We start from the raw sequence: 18,421 nt of genomic DNA, 5'->3' as shown, positions 1-18,421 counted from the left end.
AGGGGAAATTGCATCCTCCTGCTTGATACTGGGGATTCTTTCATAGTGTCTATTATTCACACTTGAATGATTCAGCCCAAAAACTGAGTTAACCTATCTGGTGCGTGGCTGTGGTCTTACTTTCATCTGACGTGATCTTGTCTTCATCCTGTTCTCTGGCAGAGATCCGTCATGGGTTGATTGGAGTGGGTCTGATCAATGTGGAGGACCAATCAGGGATTCTGTCTCTGGACAAAGGTGAGACTGGCTCGAACTTTAAGGAAGTCTAAGAGTGTACGGTTCTTGCTGTACATAACACTTCCTCTCTCCTTCCCAGACTACAACAACATAGGGAAGTTCCTGAACCGTATCCTAGGGATGGCAGTGCAGGAGCAGAACGCTCTGTTCCAGTACTTCTCTGACACTCTGGCAGCTGTCATACAGAACGCCAAGAAGAACGGACGCTACGACATGGGCATCCTGGGTAAGACTGGAGAGGAACTTTTTTTTCTTCTGTTAAATCAGATTAATGACAACTACTGGGAATGAGGGACTATACTGGGAATGAAACCTGCAGTATTATACAACTGATTAGAACGGGGTTTATCTTGTCTTGTAGACCTGGGTTCTGGGGATGAGAAGGTAAAGAAGATGGAAGCCAAGAAGTTCCTGACCCCAGGCTACTCCACCTCAGGACATGTGGAGCTCTACACGGTACGACTGATTGTTGTTTTTCCCACTAGGCGACAACAGAAACTGGTTTAACCTGGAATTCTTATCTTACATCTCCAATGGACTGGTAGCCATTTTCCATGTTGTAAATACTGTCTCTGTTGTCTGTCAGGTGAGTGTGGAGAGAGGCATGTCCTGGGAGGATGCCACCCACGCCTGGGCCGAGCAGAGTGGACCAGACGATGGCTTCTATGTACAGGTACCAAAAGACCAACAAGATGTTTTCCTGTCTTCTCAACTGAGTTTGGCAAACTCTACATCGGGGATCATCAACTAGATTCAGCCACGGGAAGATTTCTCTTTTTATTAAACTGCTGGTCAGGTGGCCGGAACATAATTCGAAACTTGTAGGGCTTCCTGAGTGTCGCAGCAGTCTAAGGCACTGCATCGCAGTGTTGCGGCATCACCACAGCCTGGGGTCCGATCCCACACAACCGGCCGTGACCGGGAGTCCCATAGGGCGGTGCACAATTGTCCCAGCGTCGTCTGTCCGGTTTAGGCGAGGGTTTGGCCGGGGGGGGGCTTTACTTGGCTCATTGTGCTCTAGCGACTCCTTGTGGCGTGCCGAGCGCCTGCAGGCTGACATCGGTAGTCAGATGAACTGTGTTTACTCCAGCACATTGGTGCAGCTGGCTTTTGTGTTAAGTGAGCCGGTGTTAAGAAGCGCAGCTTGGCAGGTCATGTTTCGGAGGACGCATGACTTGACCTTCACCTTTAGCGAGCATGTTGGGGAGTTGCAGCAATGAGACAAGATTGTAATCACGAAATTGGAGAGAAAAAAGGGGGTAAGAATTATAAAAAATAAATACAAATTGTAGACTGCGAATTGGACGCAAGAACTCCAAACGTATAATATTTGACTAAAACAATCATTTCAAACCTTGCTTACGTTTGTATATCTTTTGTGCCATAAAATGTATCTAAGAACATTGTAAAACAAAAAAACTTGTTGTAACACTGCTGTATTTTGCTGATTCCTAGATAAGGAACAACAAGAAGACGGCCATCTTGGTGCAGGAGGTGAACAGCAAGAAGAGGCTGTTCCTGGTCTATAGACCTAACACGGGAAAACAGCTTAAACTGGAAGCCTACGCTGACATCAAGAAGAAGTGTAAAAAGGTGTTGTCAGATGATGCCAAACAGCACTGGATCGACCAGTACAAGTCTTCAGCTGAGATCTGCGCTCATGCTTACTGGTAGGTGCTGTTTCTCCTATGACTGAAGTTGTAGTGGTGGGTTTGGCGGAGTCATCAAGTTCACTATCCGGTCTTAAGCTTTACTAGTATAGTTGTATGAACTAGTCAGGAAAAGGTGAAGCGTGTGTTTATAAACCCTGTCTCTTCCCTCTAGGCGTGGTAACTGTAAGAAGGCGTCAGTGGGTCTGCAGTGTGAGGTGGGTCTGCGCTGCAGGACGTACTATGTGCTGTGTGGCTCTGTGCTCAGCGTGTGGACCAAGGTGGAGGGGGTCCTGGCCTCTGTCAGCGGAACCAATGTCAAGATGCAAATCGTCCGCCTCAGGACAGAGGACGGGCAGAGGATCGTGGGTAAGTTGATGCTGGAAGTCTTTGAAGAGTTTTGGGCAAAATATTTTCTTTTACTCTTTTGAAAATGTTCCCTTTAATGTATTTTACCGGAGGAGCAAAGTAGAAGCTGCTCCCTCTCCTCCCCAACAAGTGACATTTTAAATAAACAGTTGTTAAAATGAGGTTGGACTACGTGGACGCTAGCAAATGTGGTTATTTCCTATTTCTTTCCGTCTCTTGTTTCCAGGCCTGATCATTCCAGCGAACTGCGTCTCTCCTCTGACCAACATCCTGTCGTCATCTGACCAGTCACAGCAACTGGCTGTTCAGCAGCAGCAGAAGTGGCAGCAGCTGCACCCTCAGAGCCTCAGCCATGTACACAACACATAGCATGGGTTCATCACCCAGTCTGACCTGATGGGCTCCGACCCCATCTCTGCCTCTAAGCCCTGGGTTCTTGACCCGACCTGATGGGATACGACCATATTTCTATCTGGATCTCCACCTCCGCACTGTGGCACGACAGCAGCAGCACCACCCCCACCCTTCTCCCTAGCTCCTTCTTCGTTCCTCCTGAGGAACCTGAGGTGCTGCGAGCGCTGAGTTGTGGTTCTCCCTGTAGCTTAACCGCGGTGGCAGTGTTAAGATTTCAGGGTTTATGTCCAAAGAAGAGACTGTCTCGCTCGAGGAGTTGGCTTGACTACTATTATTCCTCTGAGATTCAGAGCTGAAGATTTAGAAGAGGCTGTGGTGATAAAGGGGGGAGAGGACGCATGTCAGTGGAGAAGAGAGGCATAATTATAACGCCTGACTGTTTTTCTGTTTTCTTTCCTCCCCCTCTAAGCTCTGTGTAAACGTGCCCTGTGCTTTCTGTCGGTGACTTGTTCCTACCACTGCCTTCTGTACTGAAAGCTGGGGTGGGCGTCATCTAGGTTTTTGTTTTCTACTGGTGACAGGTCAGTGCTCAGGGGTTCGTTAAGCTTTAGTGACCCTTTTTTTGGTTTTTCAAGCAAACTGATATTTTCTAATCTGTTTACCTGAGATGCATGACTACACACACAAACCAACTGCTTTCTTGCCTCATTTTAGTAATTACTCTCATGACTCAAGTCTCAGGCATGACAACTACTCTCATCGTCGCTGAATCATAAAATGCCACCCTATTCCCTAGATAGCGCACTACCTGTACGTTGTGCACCATATAGCTAATAGGGTGTAATTTCATTGACTAACAAAAGTGTATCAAACATGGGTGTATCCCGTAAACCTGCAGTTGTTTTTACAACTTGACTATTAAGAACTGTGACCGTGCATGGTATAAAATACCTGTTTTATTTTCCTACATTAATTCCTCTGCATTCAAAAGATTTTCGGGAACGGGTTGTTTTAATATGTGGCATCAGATTCAACATCTTGTACTATCAAACTCTACGGCAAACTACAGCAGATAACAATCCTGGAGTGGTATTATACAACTGTACTTGGAAGGTCATAGATCTTGTTTGTCGATACAAGCTGTTTAATACTGCTACAGTAAAAGTTAGTATTCAACAAAGTTTGCTGAATTCCAAACCGACCACTTGCTTCTACCTCCTGTATGTGCTGGTGTGGATTGGATAGGTGTATCCAATGTGGTAACGATAGCACCTTGGAGGGTGAGGTGGATCTCATTAGCATATTCACTCATATCTATCTGATCCTTTAGATATCCATGAAGTACCTAGGGGTCAGCAGCATTGGGTTTTTGGGGTTGGGCACTTGTTCCCTCACTGATTCTGAACAGGAACCTAACCTCCATTCTCCCCCAGTCAGCAACATTACTGCTTGGCCTCTAGTAATTTTACATCTGATTTCAGTTTTCCATCACTTGAGACATGATGCACAGGGGGGGCTGAAGACTTTCTAAAAGCTTTTCTTGGTTTAGAGTGCTGTAAGAAGTTATGATGGTCAGCCTGTTGAGTTTAGGATACTCCTTTTGGTATACCAATGTGTATATTGTCATATCTGGAAATAAGACGTTTTTTGCTTAAATAGTCGTTTGTTAAACACTTGGACAGTGTTTCATCCTTGCACGAGTTGCACTTCGGACTGATTTGTACAAATAATCTGTATTAAATGATTTAACTGAGTGCAAGATTTCTACCTCTTGCATATGACCAATAAATCCAAGGAGAAAGTTTGAATCCAGTTTCACTTTTTATTTTTTATTCCTGATATTTGTATATACTTATTGTTCAACGTTTTATTATGTGCTGTATGTACTCTGTAGTCATAACAGGATTTAGACCTATTAATGAAAGAAGCATATTATAAATGCCTAAGACATGTTTGTTAAAGCATCATCACTCTGTGCCAATGATGTCCCCCCACTACTTTTCTTTTTTGTATTTAGAGCTCAGGCCATCACTTGGGGGTCTGTACTTTCCCACAACTTCCTATGGATAATGATGCTGAACGTTATGATTGGGGCATAGAACGTGGCCGCTGCCGGTCCACCAATGGTCAAGCGACTGACCGTGTCATCTCGAATTGGAGAGGAGTTACATCGTATCAGCACGGGCCAAATAACAGCTTGGTCAAAAGGACCAGAGGAAGTGCAGAAGAGGGGCTTCCAGTGCACATGCCTTGTAGTGGAGATTTCTGCTGTTAATAATTAGAGCAGAGGGACATTCTGGGAGGGGAGAGTGTGAACAATGGATGCATTCCCCAGACAAAGAGGGGTTGTCTTAAATGTAGTTTGTTTTCTGTTTCATATCCTCTTCCGTTCTGCTGTGGTGGTCTACTACCAATAAGTGTTGCCGAGCAAAAGCAATACTGTTGCATGAGTCACCATCCGAGGAACCGTTTAACTGGCTGGGTCTATATAGGCTAGTCTTTACACACACTAGTATCACATGTTGTAGGAGCTTTTATAGGCAAATTATATTGTTTTAAACTTTTGACTATTTGGTATTTCGGAGTAATGGAATTGAGACGAATTAATAAATGTTCAAGAAGTTCATGAAATAGTTGCATGGTCCATTACGCTTGAAATTCGACTAAAATTAAAGTTCCACGTGGTCCAGAGATATGGCAACAAAGTTCCTCATGTGTGCTGTGGAGCAGTAGGATTTACCGTGTATTTCAATAAAAGGAGGAAGGGGGGGAAAAAATCTGAATTATTACTTAATGTAATTTTAAATATAAAATGTAGGAATATTTTAAAATGTACTGAAATCTGTTTGAAGCATTTTAGGTCAGATTATCCCGAATTGACTATTGTGGTGATAGAATATGTGCATTGTGGGTGTCAATATAAAGTGACGGCCATATTTGCCGGGTGCCGTTGCTGTAAACAAAAAGTGAGAGACAGACGCTTCACCGAATTTCGGGTCAAATTTATTTCTTTAATTTACTATGTCTCTGGGAATGTCTTACAAACCCAATGTCCACCAGCACATTCCAGGAACTTCCGGGAACCAGGGTAAGGGAAAAATATCGGTAAAAATCCAACCATCCAACCGTTAAATCGAGTGTTAAAATCGGGGTTTCGGAGAATACCTGCAGAAAGACTGTAGTTTTTGTCCAGTTATATATATAGGGTCAGATCCTGAGAGCTAGGCTAATTCATATCCGCCATTATTACTAATGTAAAAAAAGCCCCATCCTCATATGCATCGGCTAAACAAGGGCAGAGGTGTGAAATTCCTTATGTTTCGAAAAAATAATCCCCGTTCTGTGTCCTATTCTGTCCTGGAGGGTATCGTTACATTGTGACAAAAATGTATCACTTTGGCTTCTTAAGTCAGCCCTTTTCCGCTTCCTCCATGATATTCTCTCGCGGAGCTGTTGATTGATCTGCTAGGGTATTCTTTTATGACCCTTCGAGGACATCTAGTGTTTGACAACGCTTATTGCATTGAGAAGAACATGCCCACAACAACTGTGGGCATTGTTGGCGACGTGAACATGCAATATGTAAAATTTGTATTAACTTATTTTCCTCCTGTTTTATACTATCTGTTAACTGTAATATCATATTTGACCCTAGATGTGTTTGTATTTGTCTCCCAACAGTTGGAAACATCAAAGGAAACATCCAGTCTCCGTCTGCAGCCAACTTGGCCACTTTGCAGTCCTACAGGCCGCTGGTGAATGACGTTTACGCACCGCCCTCCTTGGGCTTCTCACAGGTACAGGAATTCACAGACTGAAAGAACGACAGACAGACACCAACATTGCGTCTGCTACTTCTACAATGCAGGAAATAAAGTTGCCATGTTATTAGAAATGAATTGTTACATCATATGTATCTCCTTTGGTAAAGTGTCTCTCTCCTATCCATGTGTGTGCAGGGATCCAGTGGCAGCCAGGTGCCCCAGAGTAAGTATTCAGAGCTGCTGGCCATCATCGAGGAGCTGGGGAAGGAGATCCGGCCCACCTACGCCGGCAGCAAGAGCGCAATGGAGAGACTAAAACGAGGTAATGTGGAAACCTCTGTACTAATACAATACTTCTATTGTGTGTTGAAACAAACTGCATATTCTAGACTATACAATAGTCCTCTTCCTAACTTGGTTAGAGAGTTATCAGTCAGACTGTTCATTTTGGTGTGTCCTCTTCCCCAAAGGTATCATCCATGCCAGGGGACTGGTGCGGGAGTGCTTGGCAGAGACTGAGAGAAATGCCAGGTCCTAGCTACAGAAATATTACCCTCTCCTGCAGAAGAACCAACACCCAACACTCTCACTCACCATGTAAAAGACTGCTGCATGGCACATCCTCTAAAAATAGGAATACAAATAAAAAACAAGGGATGGTTAAAAAGGTCAAGAAAATGCTTCTGAAAGGTTAAGATTTGAGAAAGGGAGGGAGAGGGGACACCAGAATAGAAATCAGAATGAGAAGGATTTGGTTTTTCTTCATGCCCCATTTTGGGGTCACAGTTTCCTGTCTTCATATTTATAACAAACAGTGATTTTTGCATGCAAATGTACAGGTCAACCATGGCCTTTATTTAATTGTAGACATTGCATGGCTTGTACAGGGTTAGACTAGGAGATTAACTCTTTTTGATAGACTTTGGTCTGAATTCCAGATCCTTTTAACACATGGGTGAGCAAGTGAAGGACATAAAAGTGCCAAATACGTTGGTTTATTCATGTTGAGTTTCTTTTTTGATATTAATGATAAATGCTCTTACTTATGTAGGAGTTAAGAACATGCCGTAAACTCACTCCACAGCTAGCTGGAATTGTCGCCGATGGAGCCATCCAAGGTGTACCTTTTTGTATGGCTCAATAATCGGTTTGCACGTTTACAAGGAGGGCGGTCACGTGCGTTGAGAAGCAGAAGGATCACTGGTTCTAGCCCAGTATGGGGCAGTCGGACAGTGGAGGAAGCTAAACTGTTAGCAGCACACTGACCTCTGTTACACTTGCATCTTTGTATGTATTTATTACTCAGTGTAATAAAATGTATTTTCAATACAAATGTCATTGTTTTGAAATGAATGTGAAAAACTGTTAAAATAATCCAAGTGGTCTCATAATCCATATTTTTCTCCTGAGAGGTAAGGTTCTATGTCCCCAGTTGAATAGATTAGAAGGTCAATATTGAGATAGTACACTGACTGTGTACTAATGTTAAAGCTTGTCTTGTTTGAAAAGAGGGAATATGATGGAGATATCTGGGCAATAGTAGCACAGCAGACCCACTGATTTCATCTTATCTACAGTGATTCATTCCTTGAACGTTGCGTAATCCCTACAGCAAGACTAAAACAAGCACTATTTGAAGTGGTGACGAACAAATACATGATGTAGTCTAGGATAATGGGTCCGAGAGACATTTTAGTATTTACCATAAATACGGGATTTAACTAGGTAAGACAGATTCAGTAGCTATCAATGTTGCAATCGCAGACTGGGTTGGGGAGTAACTGATATTTTATTTTTTTACTAACTAATCAGTTACGTTACCAGCAAAAATATTGTAATCACATGAGATACTTTTGAAAAACTAGATGATTACTTATTGGATTACTTTTCAATTCAGAAATGTTTGTGGGAAAAAAAATACATTGACACCTTTCTGTTTTCTCAATGACATTCAATTTATCATTGAAAAAAGGCAAAGTTTAAGTTTGTTTCATCTAAGCAATTTTATGACCACAAGTCAGAGACCACTATGATGACACACCAAATGCGTTTGATGGAACCTTTTTGTCTTCTAATGCCTCTTTAAAAATATTTTTTTCTTGTGTTATATATCATATTGTACAACAGCTGATGAAACTAACACCGTAAAAGTGTGAAAATTGATCAGTGTTATTTCCTGATAATACAGGGAAATACAATCTACACAGGACCTTGTAATCAGCCGGTTTGCATGGGCGGGAGTTTCAGCTTTCCATGGTGACCTCACCATGTTGCTTAATTGACAAATAACAAAGAGAGTTACAAACCTAAACCAATAACAACTTGTTTTCTGTTTTTCCCTCCCTACTCAGACCACTCTCAGACAGTCTCAACAAAATTGTTGCTTGAGATTTTTTTTTTGCTTATCAAGTTATTTTTGTCCATTTTAATGAAAATCTATTACAGTTATGTACTTAATTGTTACCCAGAAATTTATATAAAAATAGCTGCAATGGGCCTTTTGGCATGTGCAGACCAGCTGGCTGGGGTGTTTACGGACATACTCAATCTCTCGCTATCCCAGTCTGCTGTCCCCACTTGCTTTAAGATGTCTACCATTGGTCCTGTACCCAAGCAAGCTAAGGTATCGGAACTAAATGACTATCGCCCCGTAGCACTCACCTCTGTCATCATAAAGTGCTTTGAGAGGGTAGTCAAGGACCATATTACCTCCACCTTGCCTAACACCAAATACCCAATACAATTTGCATACCTTACCAACAGATCCACGGATGACACAATCGCTGTTGCACTGCACACCGCCCTATCACACCTGGACAAGAGGAATACCTATGTGAGAATGCTTGCTCCCTGTGCAACTGGGTCCTAGATTTCCTGAAGGCCAAACCCAGGTGGTGAGAGTAGGAAACAACACATCCATCACACTGACCCTCAACAAGGGGGTGACCCAGGGGTGTATGATCAGCCCTCTCCTGTGCTCCTTGTTCACCCATGAATGCGTGGCTACGCACGACACCATCTCGATTTTCAAGTTTGCTGATGACAGCCTGTTTACCAACAATGATAAGACAGCCTACTGGGAGGAGGTTATAACCCTGGCGTACTGGTGCCAGGAAAATAACCTCTCACTCAACCTAAAAAAACGCAAAGGAGTTGATCGTGGACAACATGGGACAGAAGAGGGAGCACACCCCCATCCACATCAACAGGCACAGTGGAGAAGGTCAAAAGCTTAAAGTTCCTTGGCGTACATATCACTGATGACCTGAAATGGTCCCACCACACAGACAGTGTGGTGAAGAAGGCACAACAGCACCACTTCAACCTCGGGTGGCTGAAGAAATTTGGCAAGGCCCCGAACCACTGTCTGTTCACTCTGCTACCATCTAGCAGACAGAGACCGTACAGGTGCATCAGAGCTGGGACAGAGAGACAGAAACAGTTTCTAATCTCCAGGCATTCAGAGTGTTGAACAGCCATCACTAGCTGGCTACTTGCCAGTTCCTCTGCCCTGTAACATCTTGGAACAATGTCAAAGTAACTAGTGGAGATGTGAAACAGTTGTTTATACTTTGGCTAAAACCTATCTTTATATTCGTTTATTTAGCTATACAAGCAAGTTAAAACCGCACACCTCTGAGAGCAATCTATCTAGACCAACTGACAGCTAATTATGCAAGCTAGCTAAATCAAGGGGAGGGGAAACAACAGTACATAAACAGCCTATGCGGTGACGTTCAATGACTTACATATAGGGCATTATTCTGAACGTGCGGCGTACGTGTCATGTAAAAATCTTCCCAGCGTAAAATAGTTCCCAATCGTTATGATTGTGACGCCATGTTGGAGATTTTCCTCACGACAAGAAAATGTTCCAATAATTGCACGGGCTTCTCTTTATGTGGATGTCTCTCTCTCTCACACCCTCCCTGCTGTGTATGTATATACTGTATTCTCGAAATAGCTAATATAGCTACTACTGTAAATACTATTTTCTTTCCAAATGATATACTGTATGTACACACCACGTATTTATATTCGGACATATGCTCACTCATATCTTCATTGGATTGTTAAATGGACTCGTTATCTCATTTGTAGATTATTTGTGTATTCGTATTGTGTTTATGTGATATTCTACTGCACTGTTGGATCTAGTAACATACCGATTTCACTAGTTTGGATAATCCAAAAATCACGTTACGGATTAACATTTGGAGTAACTGTAACTGTAACGGATCACATTTAGAAAGTAACCTACCCAAACCTGATTGCAGATAACAATTTAGCAATCGCATATTTGTTAGGTTGTAACAACAATTTTGTCTCCCGCGTGTTAAATTGAATTGCTCTACCCCTGCAGCGAATGAATCATTTCCTACAAGTTCTACCAATCATGTACAGTGCACTGTGCATCACAGCAAATCATAAGGGCTGAATGAGAGAGACAGCCAATCAGATAAGTCGTTTTCGATTTCATTCGGCCAATTAGACATTGCGTAATGTTTTGACGTTGAACGTTATGCTGCAGCACCGCTAGCTAGCTAGCGTTAGCTGCAGTAGACTAGTTAGCTGGCTAGTATTGTTGAAGGTAAAATATGGGTGAAGTTACGTTACAAGTTAACTGGTAAGTTAAAGCGAGCTTTATTAAAAATCTTATTAATCTACTTTACATATTAACTATGAATCGAGTGTGTGCTTATTGAGCCTGACGAAGGCGCTAGTTTCAATCATTTTCAATCGTAAACGTTGATGCTTGCAAACCTGTCAGTTAGCATGGTTAACCAACGATAACTAGCTAGCCAGCAGGATACAGCCAGCGAACAACTGGGCAGTTAATCAATAGCTAGATTAATACTGTACTAGCAAGCAGAAGGAGACTAGCTACGATATCCAGGTAGTTATATTTAGCTTGTAATGTAGCTAGATACGTCTGCTTGACGATCTCATATGTTTACTGCTGGTTAATGCCCCTGTCAGATATATCTTGCAAGGCTTCTACTCTAATCTTATCCAGTAAGTGTATGCAAGTTACTATTTGAATGAAACTGCCCCAGTTAAAAGTGAAAGTTTGATTACGGTCACCATCACCAAAGGGCCTAGCCACCTGCTTTTATTTCATCTCACACCACAGTCCTGGTCAATGTCTGTACTCTGGAGTTTAAAGGGACTGTTCACCCTGAAAAATGTGTTTGTCATACGTAACTTCAGACCTTTCCCCTCGATCTCCTGCAAGTATTAACCCCACCCCACCCCAATCAGCCTGTAGATTAAGGGAGAGCTGTCTCCCTCATTCCACTCATTGATTGTCCCCCTCTATCTCCTTTGTAGGTATCAGACTCTCCCCCAGGTTGCGGGCCCATAAGCATGTCCACAGATGACAGTATCTCTGAAGATGTGTCCAGCCTGGGGGCCCTGAGCCACTGCCATGCCGGGGAAGGGGGCAAGGAAAGCGAGTCCTCAGAGGGCACCTCAGCAGCCTCTGGCCTGGGGCTGGGACTTGGACTTGGGTTGGGGCTGTCCGGGACGGAGGAACTCAATGCCAACTCCAAGACTGCAGGGGAAACTGTAGATGGGAGAGCTGAAGACATCACACCAGCATGCAGCCTCCCCCATAAGATCAGGTGTGTGGAGACTGTGGACTCTGACTGGAGGTGGCAGTGTAGTAGGAGGTTTTGAAATAAGTGCGCTAGATTGAGTATTCCAACCTAGTCCCTTTTCCTGACTCCTACTGTGTTCCCCAGGAGCCTGTGTCTGAGTACGGAGGAGGCCTTTGGGCCTGGCAAGAGTCTCCCCTTCATCAACCCCTCCTCCCTGGAGACCCTCAGAGCCCTGGTCCAAGAGATCCAGAGTAGTGGAGAGACTGACCCGGAGATGTGGAAGGACTGCGAGGTAGGAAAGTGTCTGTGCTCTTTTGTAACTGCAAGGGTAGGATGGACAACAGACAAACCGATATATAGGATACCATGTATTTAGTGTGGAAGGACTGCCAAGTAGTAATGCAGCCACTGATAGAGAAATGTCTGTGGCAGTTAGTATGTCAGCGACATGTGATTGTGTGTGTTCTCTAAACTTCTCCTTGCAAAGGGTGATACTGGGATTAGCTGGTGTGGTCATTATTCTCCTGCAGCACGTTGGGCAGCCGGCAGTCTCATCCCTCCTCTGTCGCTTCTGCTGTCCCTGTGGATCCTAGCTGACAGCACACACACACTTGGTCCCTAGACTGCACACGTCACACAACTGCAGCTGATCTCTTCAGACAGGACATGATTTGTGGGGAATAGACAACTGTGATGCTGGCAGCAGTGCCACCTCATCTCACACAGAAGAAAACACACCGGAGAGAGAGTACTGTATTCCCCAGCTTTAAATACTGTGATCTAGAGCTGGGCGATATGGGCAAAAATCCATATTGTGATAAATTGCCTGAACTGATCTGATAACAATAAATCGAACGATAAGTTTATAACATTAATGTGCCCCACTTTGTTTAGTTTTATTACCCTGTAAACTACTACTTCTAGTTTGATTGTTGTAGCCATCAATTGTCCCATGAACAATCACCAATATTAACAAACTTATTTCAAACTTCACATTTCACTTATATAGGCTACTGTCGTAATGAACAAGGTCAGCAAATTGCCTGCGTCCCAGCTCTACAGGGATCTTTCCCAATTGTCTTAATGAGCTCCTGCCCTCTCCTCTCATACATCTTTCCTGATCTGAAAACACAGGCTCGATTACTTTTGAGATGCAACCCATACCCAAGTCTGTCATTGTGCCCAGAAAAGATTAACATTTAACCAATGTTTGAAAATGTGCAAATAACCGAGTCTCTAAAAGGGAATCGGTGAGTATCTTATGGACTGTAATATCAGGTGTATACCCCCTCCCCTGCCACCTCACCTCCCTGGGTGCATGGCATAGTACAACTAATTCACTTTTCTCACATCATCACTGGAGCACAGCTGCTTCCGGATGCACCCCCCCCCCCCACACGCACACAGACCCCTTCTGCGAGCCTAACTCACAGCTGTCACACTTCTTCCCTCCAATCAGAACATTTGACTATTTGCCATATTCATATTCACACTGGAAATGTGCCCATAACTTTAAGAGGAAATCTTTTCCGATGCTTTCTGGATGGTACTGTACAGACCTAATGTTGAAGATGTGTACGTGCCTTTGTTCAACAGGGTCGATGGCTGCATCTGTTCCAGCTAGTAGAGAAACAGTACCAAGAGCAGATCCTGGCTCAGCAAGAACAGTACCAGTGCCAAATACAGGTTTGTACTACTATTTGAGTGTGTGTGATTTTCACAGAAGATGGCACCGACAGGTATGGCAGCTCTACTTCTAGCTCCTAAGAAACTTTGCAGTATTTTGTTTTTTTGTGTGTTATTTCTTACATTATTAGCACAGATTTTTGTTGTTGTTATTACATACAGCCCGGAAATAACTTTTGTATATCAGAGCGGTGGTAACTCGCCAACATTACGACCAGGAATACGACTTTCTCGAATTGGGTCCTTTGTTCGTACCCCCCAGGGCAATTTAACTTATTCCAGAGGCTGCTCCAAAACACCGCCGGCGGAGAAGAGGTATTCGGAGTGGACTTCTAATCCAACTCAGGAGGTGTGCACACCATCCACCACTTCTGAGTATATTACTTGCTAATGTTCAGTCTCTGGACAATAAAGTAGATGAGCTCAGGGCAAGGATCTCCTTCCAGAGAGACATCAGGCATTGTAACATACTCTGGCTGTCTCGGAATATACTGTCCCCATCCATGCAGCCAGCTGGGTTCTCAGTACATCGCGCAGACGGGAATAAAGAACTCTCTGGGAAGAAGAAAGGCGGGGGTGTATGTTTCACGATTAACTGCTCATGGTGTGATTGTGATAACATACAGAAACTCAAGTCCTTTTGTTCAGCTGACCTAGAATACCTCACAATCAAATGCCGACTGTATTATCTCCAAAGAGAATTCTCTTCAGTTATAGTCACAGCCGAGTATATTCCCCCTCAAGCTGATACCATGACGACCCTCAGAATTACACTGGACTTTATGCAAACTGGAAACCACAAATTTGAGGAAAGTGCAACCATAGTTTTACCAACACATGGACTGTAGTACTCGCTCTGGAAAAACATTGGACCACTGCTACTCAACTTTTCGAAATGCTTACAAGACCCTCCCCCGCAAAACGTCAGTACAGAAACAAAGGAGTCACAATTCAACGGCTCAGACACGAGACATATGTGGCAGGGTCTACAGACAATCACGGACTACAAAGGGAAAACCAGCCATGTTGCGGACACTGACGTCTTGCTTCCAGACAAGCTAAACACCTTCGCCCGCTTTGAGTATAACACAGTGCCACCAACGCAGCCCGCTACCAAGGACTGTGGGCATTCCTTCTCTGTGGCCGACGTGAGTAAGACATTTAAGCGTGTTAACCCTCGCAAGGCTGCTGGCCCAGATGGCATCCCTAGGCGCGTCCTTCGAGCATGCGCAGAACAGCTGGCTGGAGTGTTTACGGACATACTCAATCTCTTGCTATCCCAGTCTGCTGTCCCCACTTGCTTCAAGATGTCCACCATTGGTCCTGTACCCAAGAAGGCAAAGGTGACTGAACTAAATGACTATCACCCCGTAGCACTCACTTCTGTCATCATGAAGTGCTTTGAGAGGCTAGTTAAGGATAATTTAACCTCTACCTTACCTGACATCCTAGACGACTTTAATTTGCTTACCGCCCCAATAGATCCACAGACGATGCAATCGCCATCGCACTGCACACTGCCCTATCCCATCTGGACAAGAGGAATACCAGTGTAAAAATGCTGTTCATTGACTATAGCTGAGCATTCAACACCATAGTACCCTCCAAGATCATCATTAAGCTTGCAGCCCTGGGTCTGAACCCCACCCTGTGCAACTGGGTCCTGGACTTCCTGACGGGCCACAGACAGTGTGGCCAGTCAGGAGGCTGAAGAAATTTGTCTTGGCCCCTAAAACCCTCCATTTTTACAGATGCACAATTGAGAGCATCCTGTCGGGCTGTATCACCGCCTGGAACGGCAACTGCACCGCCCGCAACCGCAGGGCTCTTCAGAGGGTGGTGCGGTCTCTCCAACGCATCACCGGAGGCAAACTACCTGCCCTCCAGCACACGATGACACAGGAAGGCCAAAAATATCATCAAGGACATCAACCACCCGAGCCACGACCTGTTTACCCGGCTATCATCAAGAAGGCGAGGTCAATACAGATGCATCAAAGCTGGGACCGAGAAACTGAAAAACAGCTTCTATCTCATGGCCATCAGACTGTTAAATAACCATCACTAGCCGGCTTCCACCCGGTTACGCAACACTGCGACTTGGAGGCTGCTGCCCTGTATATATAGACTTGGAATCGCTGGCCACTTTAATAATGGAACACTTGTCACTTCAATGTTTACCTACTGCTTTACTCATCTTCTATTTATATACTGTATTCTATTCTACTGTATTTTAGTCAATGCCACTCCGACATTGCTCAATCTAATATTTATGTATTTCTGAATTCCATTCGTTTACTTTTAGATTGTTGTGAATTGTTAGATACTACTGCACTGTTGGAGCTAGGAACACAAGCATTTCGCTACACCTGCAATAACATCCGCTAAATATGTGTATGTGACCAATAGAATTTGATTTGACTATTGCCAAATACAGCTCTGAACTTTACGTGGCCTGTTCTACAATCCATGAAGAAGCATGTTCTGATGCCTGTTTACACTGTGGTTATTTTCCTCCTCCAGCTGATTCAGGATGAGATCAAAGCCTTGGTTCAGCTCCAGAACCGCCAGACCAGCACACAGACCCACAACAATTACCCATATACCCCTACTGCTACCACCAACACACAGACACATCACGATTACCTGTCTACTGTCACACAGACACACCCAGACTACTCCTCTTCTCCTGCTGTTGCCACCATCCACCCCTCACCCTCCACGGACCTTCCCAATGGGAACTTGCCTCTCTCTGCTCCCCCCACCTCCCTCTCTGTCCCCCAACCCGTTCTGAGCTCCACCTTCCCTCTACCCACATCCCCTCGGCCAGGGCCGGTCACCCCAAGAGAGAGGTGGGCTGAGGGAGCAGGGACGGTGCTGAGCAGTGGGTATGGGACCCTGTCGGCCTGGGGGTCAGGGCTCGAGGGGACAAAGACTCCGGGGGGAGTAGAAGATAGAGGCCGGGGGAAAGAGGAGCCTGGTTGGTCCCTTCACCTCCAGGACTACACAGAGACCATTCTGATTGGCCAGGAGAGTCAGCAGAGGAGTGCCTCGGCCAATGAGGTGGCTCCTAGAGACAATCCTAGTTCACCTGAGCAGCAGAGAACCTCCAGCCAACCGCTGACCTCCTGGGCTCAAAGACAGAGACGCAGCAAACCCAAGAAGAGCACGGCGGGGCAGGCCCAACCTCCCCTGGCTTCCCCCCAACCCCTCCAGGCCCCATTCCTGGGCCAGAGTGGCCCTCAGACCTCTTCCTCCCAGGAGCAGCAGCCCAGCCCCAGGCAGAGCCCTAGAGACAGCCCCCTGGAGAACACTGACCTCCAGGACCAGGTACACCGAACTCCATCCGACGCACCCGGTTCCGTTTGAGTTTATAGTAGCTGGATAAAATGATGTAAAACTATTTGGATTACTAGGGTCAGTATAATGCGCTGGCATTTTGTTATATCACCTTGTGTTTTGTCTGTGTGTCACTGTGTCTGCCCTGCTTTATATGCGTCACAGTCAGTTGAAACAGGATTCCTTGTGGGGAAGCATTTTGAAAAGGAAAGAGTAAAAGACTGGAGTTAGCTTTGGGTCTCATTCTCTCTCCTATGTTCATCTCGCTTCTCTCTGTTTTCAGCATGGGTCGGCTGCTACCTTCACCAACTCCTTCCCTCTGAGGAGAAGTGACAGCCTCATGTCTGAGGCCTCAGGTAACCACACACACACACACACACACACACACACACACACACACACAGAGGCCTCTTTGTATCCGCTCTAAACATTGGCCTACATGCTGCGCGGTCTTGTCACCTTGTTGAATAACACTGTTGCCTTTGCTTGAGCAGCAGTTCTGAAATGCCGTCAAAGCAATAATGCTAAGTGCTTGTACTAACGTAGTTATAAAGCAGTATAGTATTAAGGTTGTTTATAATGTAGTGATATGTGTCTGCTTCTTGCCCTTCAGGTCTGACGTACTGGCGCCTGGATGAGAGTGAGCTCTACCGCCCCCTACCTGACAGCTTCGACAGTGGAGCCTACCTCCTGCTGCAGGAGGCCTCTATCAGTCTGGTAGGTGAAGGACAAAAGGACAAGTGTTTGTTTTCATTGTGCTGAAAAAAGTTAGTCTCTTCTGCATTAGGGAAATCCCACACATTTTCAGACCTCAATCCCAAGTAAATAAAAACAAATGACACCACCTCCCACCATTGTATTAGTTTGTTGTGCGTCTCTCTGTCTCTCGCAGACCTCTCCAGAGGACCAGAAGTTGTCTCTCAGAGAGATCTACCACAGCAAGCAGAGAACTACTGAGTCTAAACACACCGACTGGGACCGCTCTCTCACCTGCAGCCCCACGTCACCACAGGTATAACACACACACACACACACACACACACACACACACACACACACACACACACACACACACACACACACACACACACACACACACACACACACACTAAGGTTGGGCGGTATCCAGATGTTCATATAGTTTCTGTACCATACCAGGGTATACTGTATTACCGGAAGTTTACACAAGGGGTGCTATAAAAAAAAGAATTGAGCTATCTTCTTGGTTACAGCAGAGACATTCAAGCCCCTCATGGATCAAGATCCGTGTTGCCTAAATGGTTTTGTGCTTCCAATTAAAAAAGGAAAAAAATGTATGTGTGGGTGTGTATCTCACAGGAGGTTGGTGGCACCTTAATTGGGGAGAATGGGCTTGTGGTAATGGCTGGAGCGGAATCAGTGGAATGGTATAAAATACATCAAA

General features: G+C 44.8%; 3 protein-coding genes across 10 annotated transcripts in view; all 3 read left to right on the top strand.

Moving 5' to 3' along the window:
* The window catches only part of sbno1 (strawberry notch homolog 1 (Drosophila)), a 29,193-nt gene extending 24,776 nt beyond the window's left edge, over positions 1-4,417 (top strand). For all 7 annotated transcript variants that reach the window (XM_014127415.1, XM_014127408.1, XM_045688855.1 and 4 more), the window contains 7 exons: positions 163-237; positions 317-463; positions 599-693; positions 824-910; positions 1,693-1,907; positions 2,062-2,255; positions 2,482-4,417. In XM_014127415.1, coding sequence (XP_013982890.1) covers positions 163-237; positions 317-463; positions 599-693; positions 824-910; positions 1,693-1,907; positions 2,062-2,255; positions 2,482-2,624 — 956 coding nt within the window. In that variant the 3' untranslated portion in view covers positions 2,625-4,417. The remainder of the gene's footprint in view (positions 1-162; positions 238-316; positions 464-598; positions 694-823; positions 911-1,692; positions 1,908-2,061; positions 2,256-2,481) is intronic.
* A 1,106-nt stretch (positions 4,418-5,523) lies between these two features.
* Positions 5,524-7,706, top strand: LOC106562472 (cyclin-dependent kinase 2-associated protein 1). Its single transcript, XM_014127373.2, has 4 exons — positions 5,524-5,697; positions 6,291-6,406; positions 6,569-6,695; positions 6,844-7,706. The coding sequence occupies exons 1-4, from the start codon at positions 5,631-5,633 to the stop codon at positions 6,909-6,911; spliced, it is 378 nt and encodes a 125-aa protein (XP_013982848.1). The 5' UTR covers positions 5,524-5,630; the 3' UTR covers positions 6,912-7,706.
* A 3,141-nt stretch (positions 7,707-10,847) lies between these two features.
* LOC106562457 (M-phase phosphoprotein 9) overlaps positions 10,848-18,421 on the top strand; it is a 36,002-nt gene continuing 28,428 nt past the window's right edge. For both annotated transcript variants that reach the window (XM_014127364.2, XM_014127356.2), the window contains exons 1-8: positions 10,848-11,000; positions 11,705-11,997; positions 12,118-12,265; positions 13,570-13,659; positions 16,183-16,989; positions 17,282-17,354; positions 17,612-17,715; positions 17,891-18,010. In XM_014127364.2, coding sequence (XP_013982839.2) covers positions 11,741-11,997; positions 12,118-12,265; positions 13,570-13,659; positions 16,183-16,989; positions 17,282-17,354; positions 17,612-17,715; positions 17,891-18,010 — 1,599 coding nt within the window. In that variant the 5' untranslated portion in view covers positions 10,848-11,000; positions 11,705-11,740. The remainder of the gene's footprint in view (positions 11,001-11,704; positions 11,998-12,117; positions 12,266-13,569; positions 13,660-16,182; positions 16,990-17,281; positions 17,355-17,611; positions 17,716-17,890; positions 18,011-18,421) is intronic.

This window comes from Salmo salar, chromosome ssa01 (genome assembly GCF_905237065.1).
Source record: "Salmo salar chromosome ssa01, Ssal_v3.1, whole genome shotgun sequence".
NCBI lineage: Eukaryota > Metazoa > Chordata > Actinopteri > Salmoniformes > Salmonidae > Salmo > Salmo salar.
Note: the sequence above shows the minus strand (reverse complement) of the source record. Positions and strands in the feature narration are given on the sequence as shown.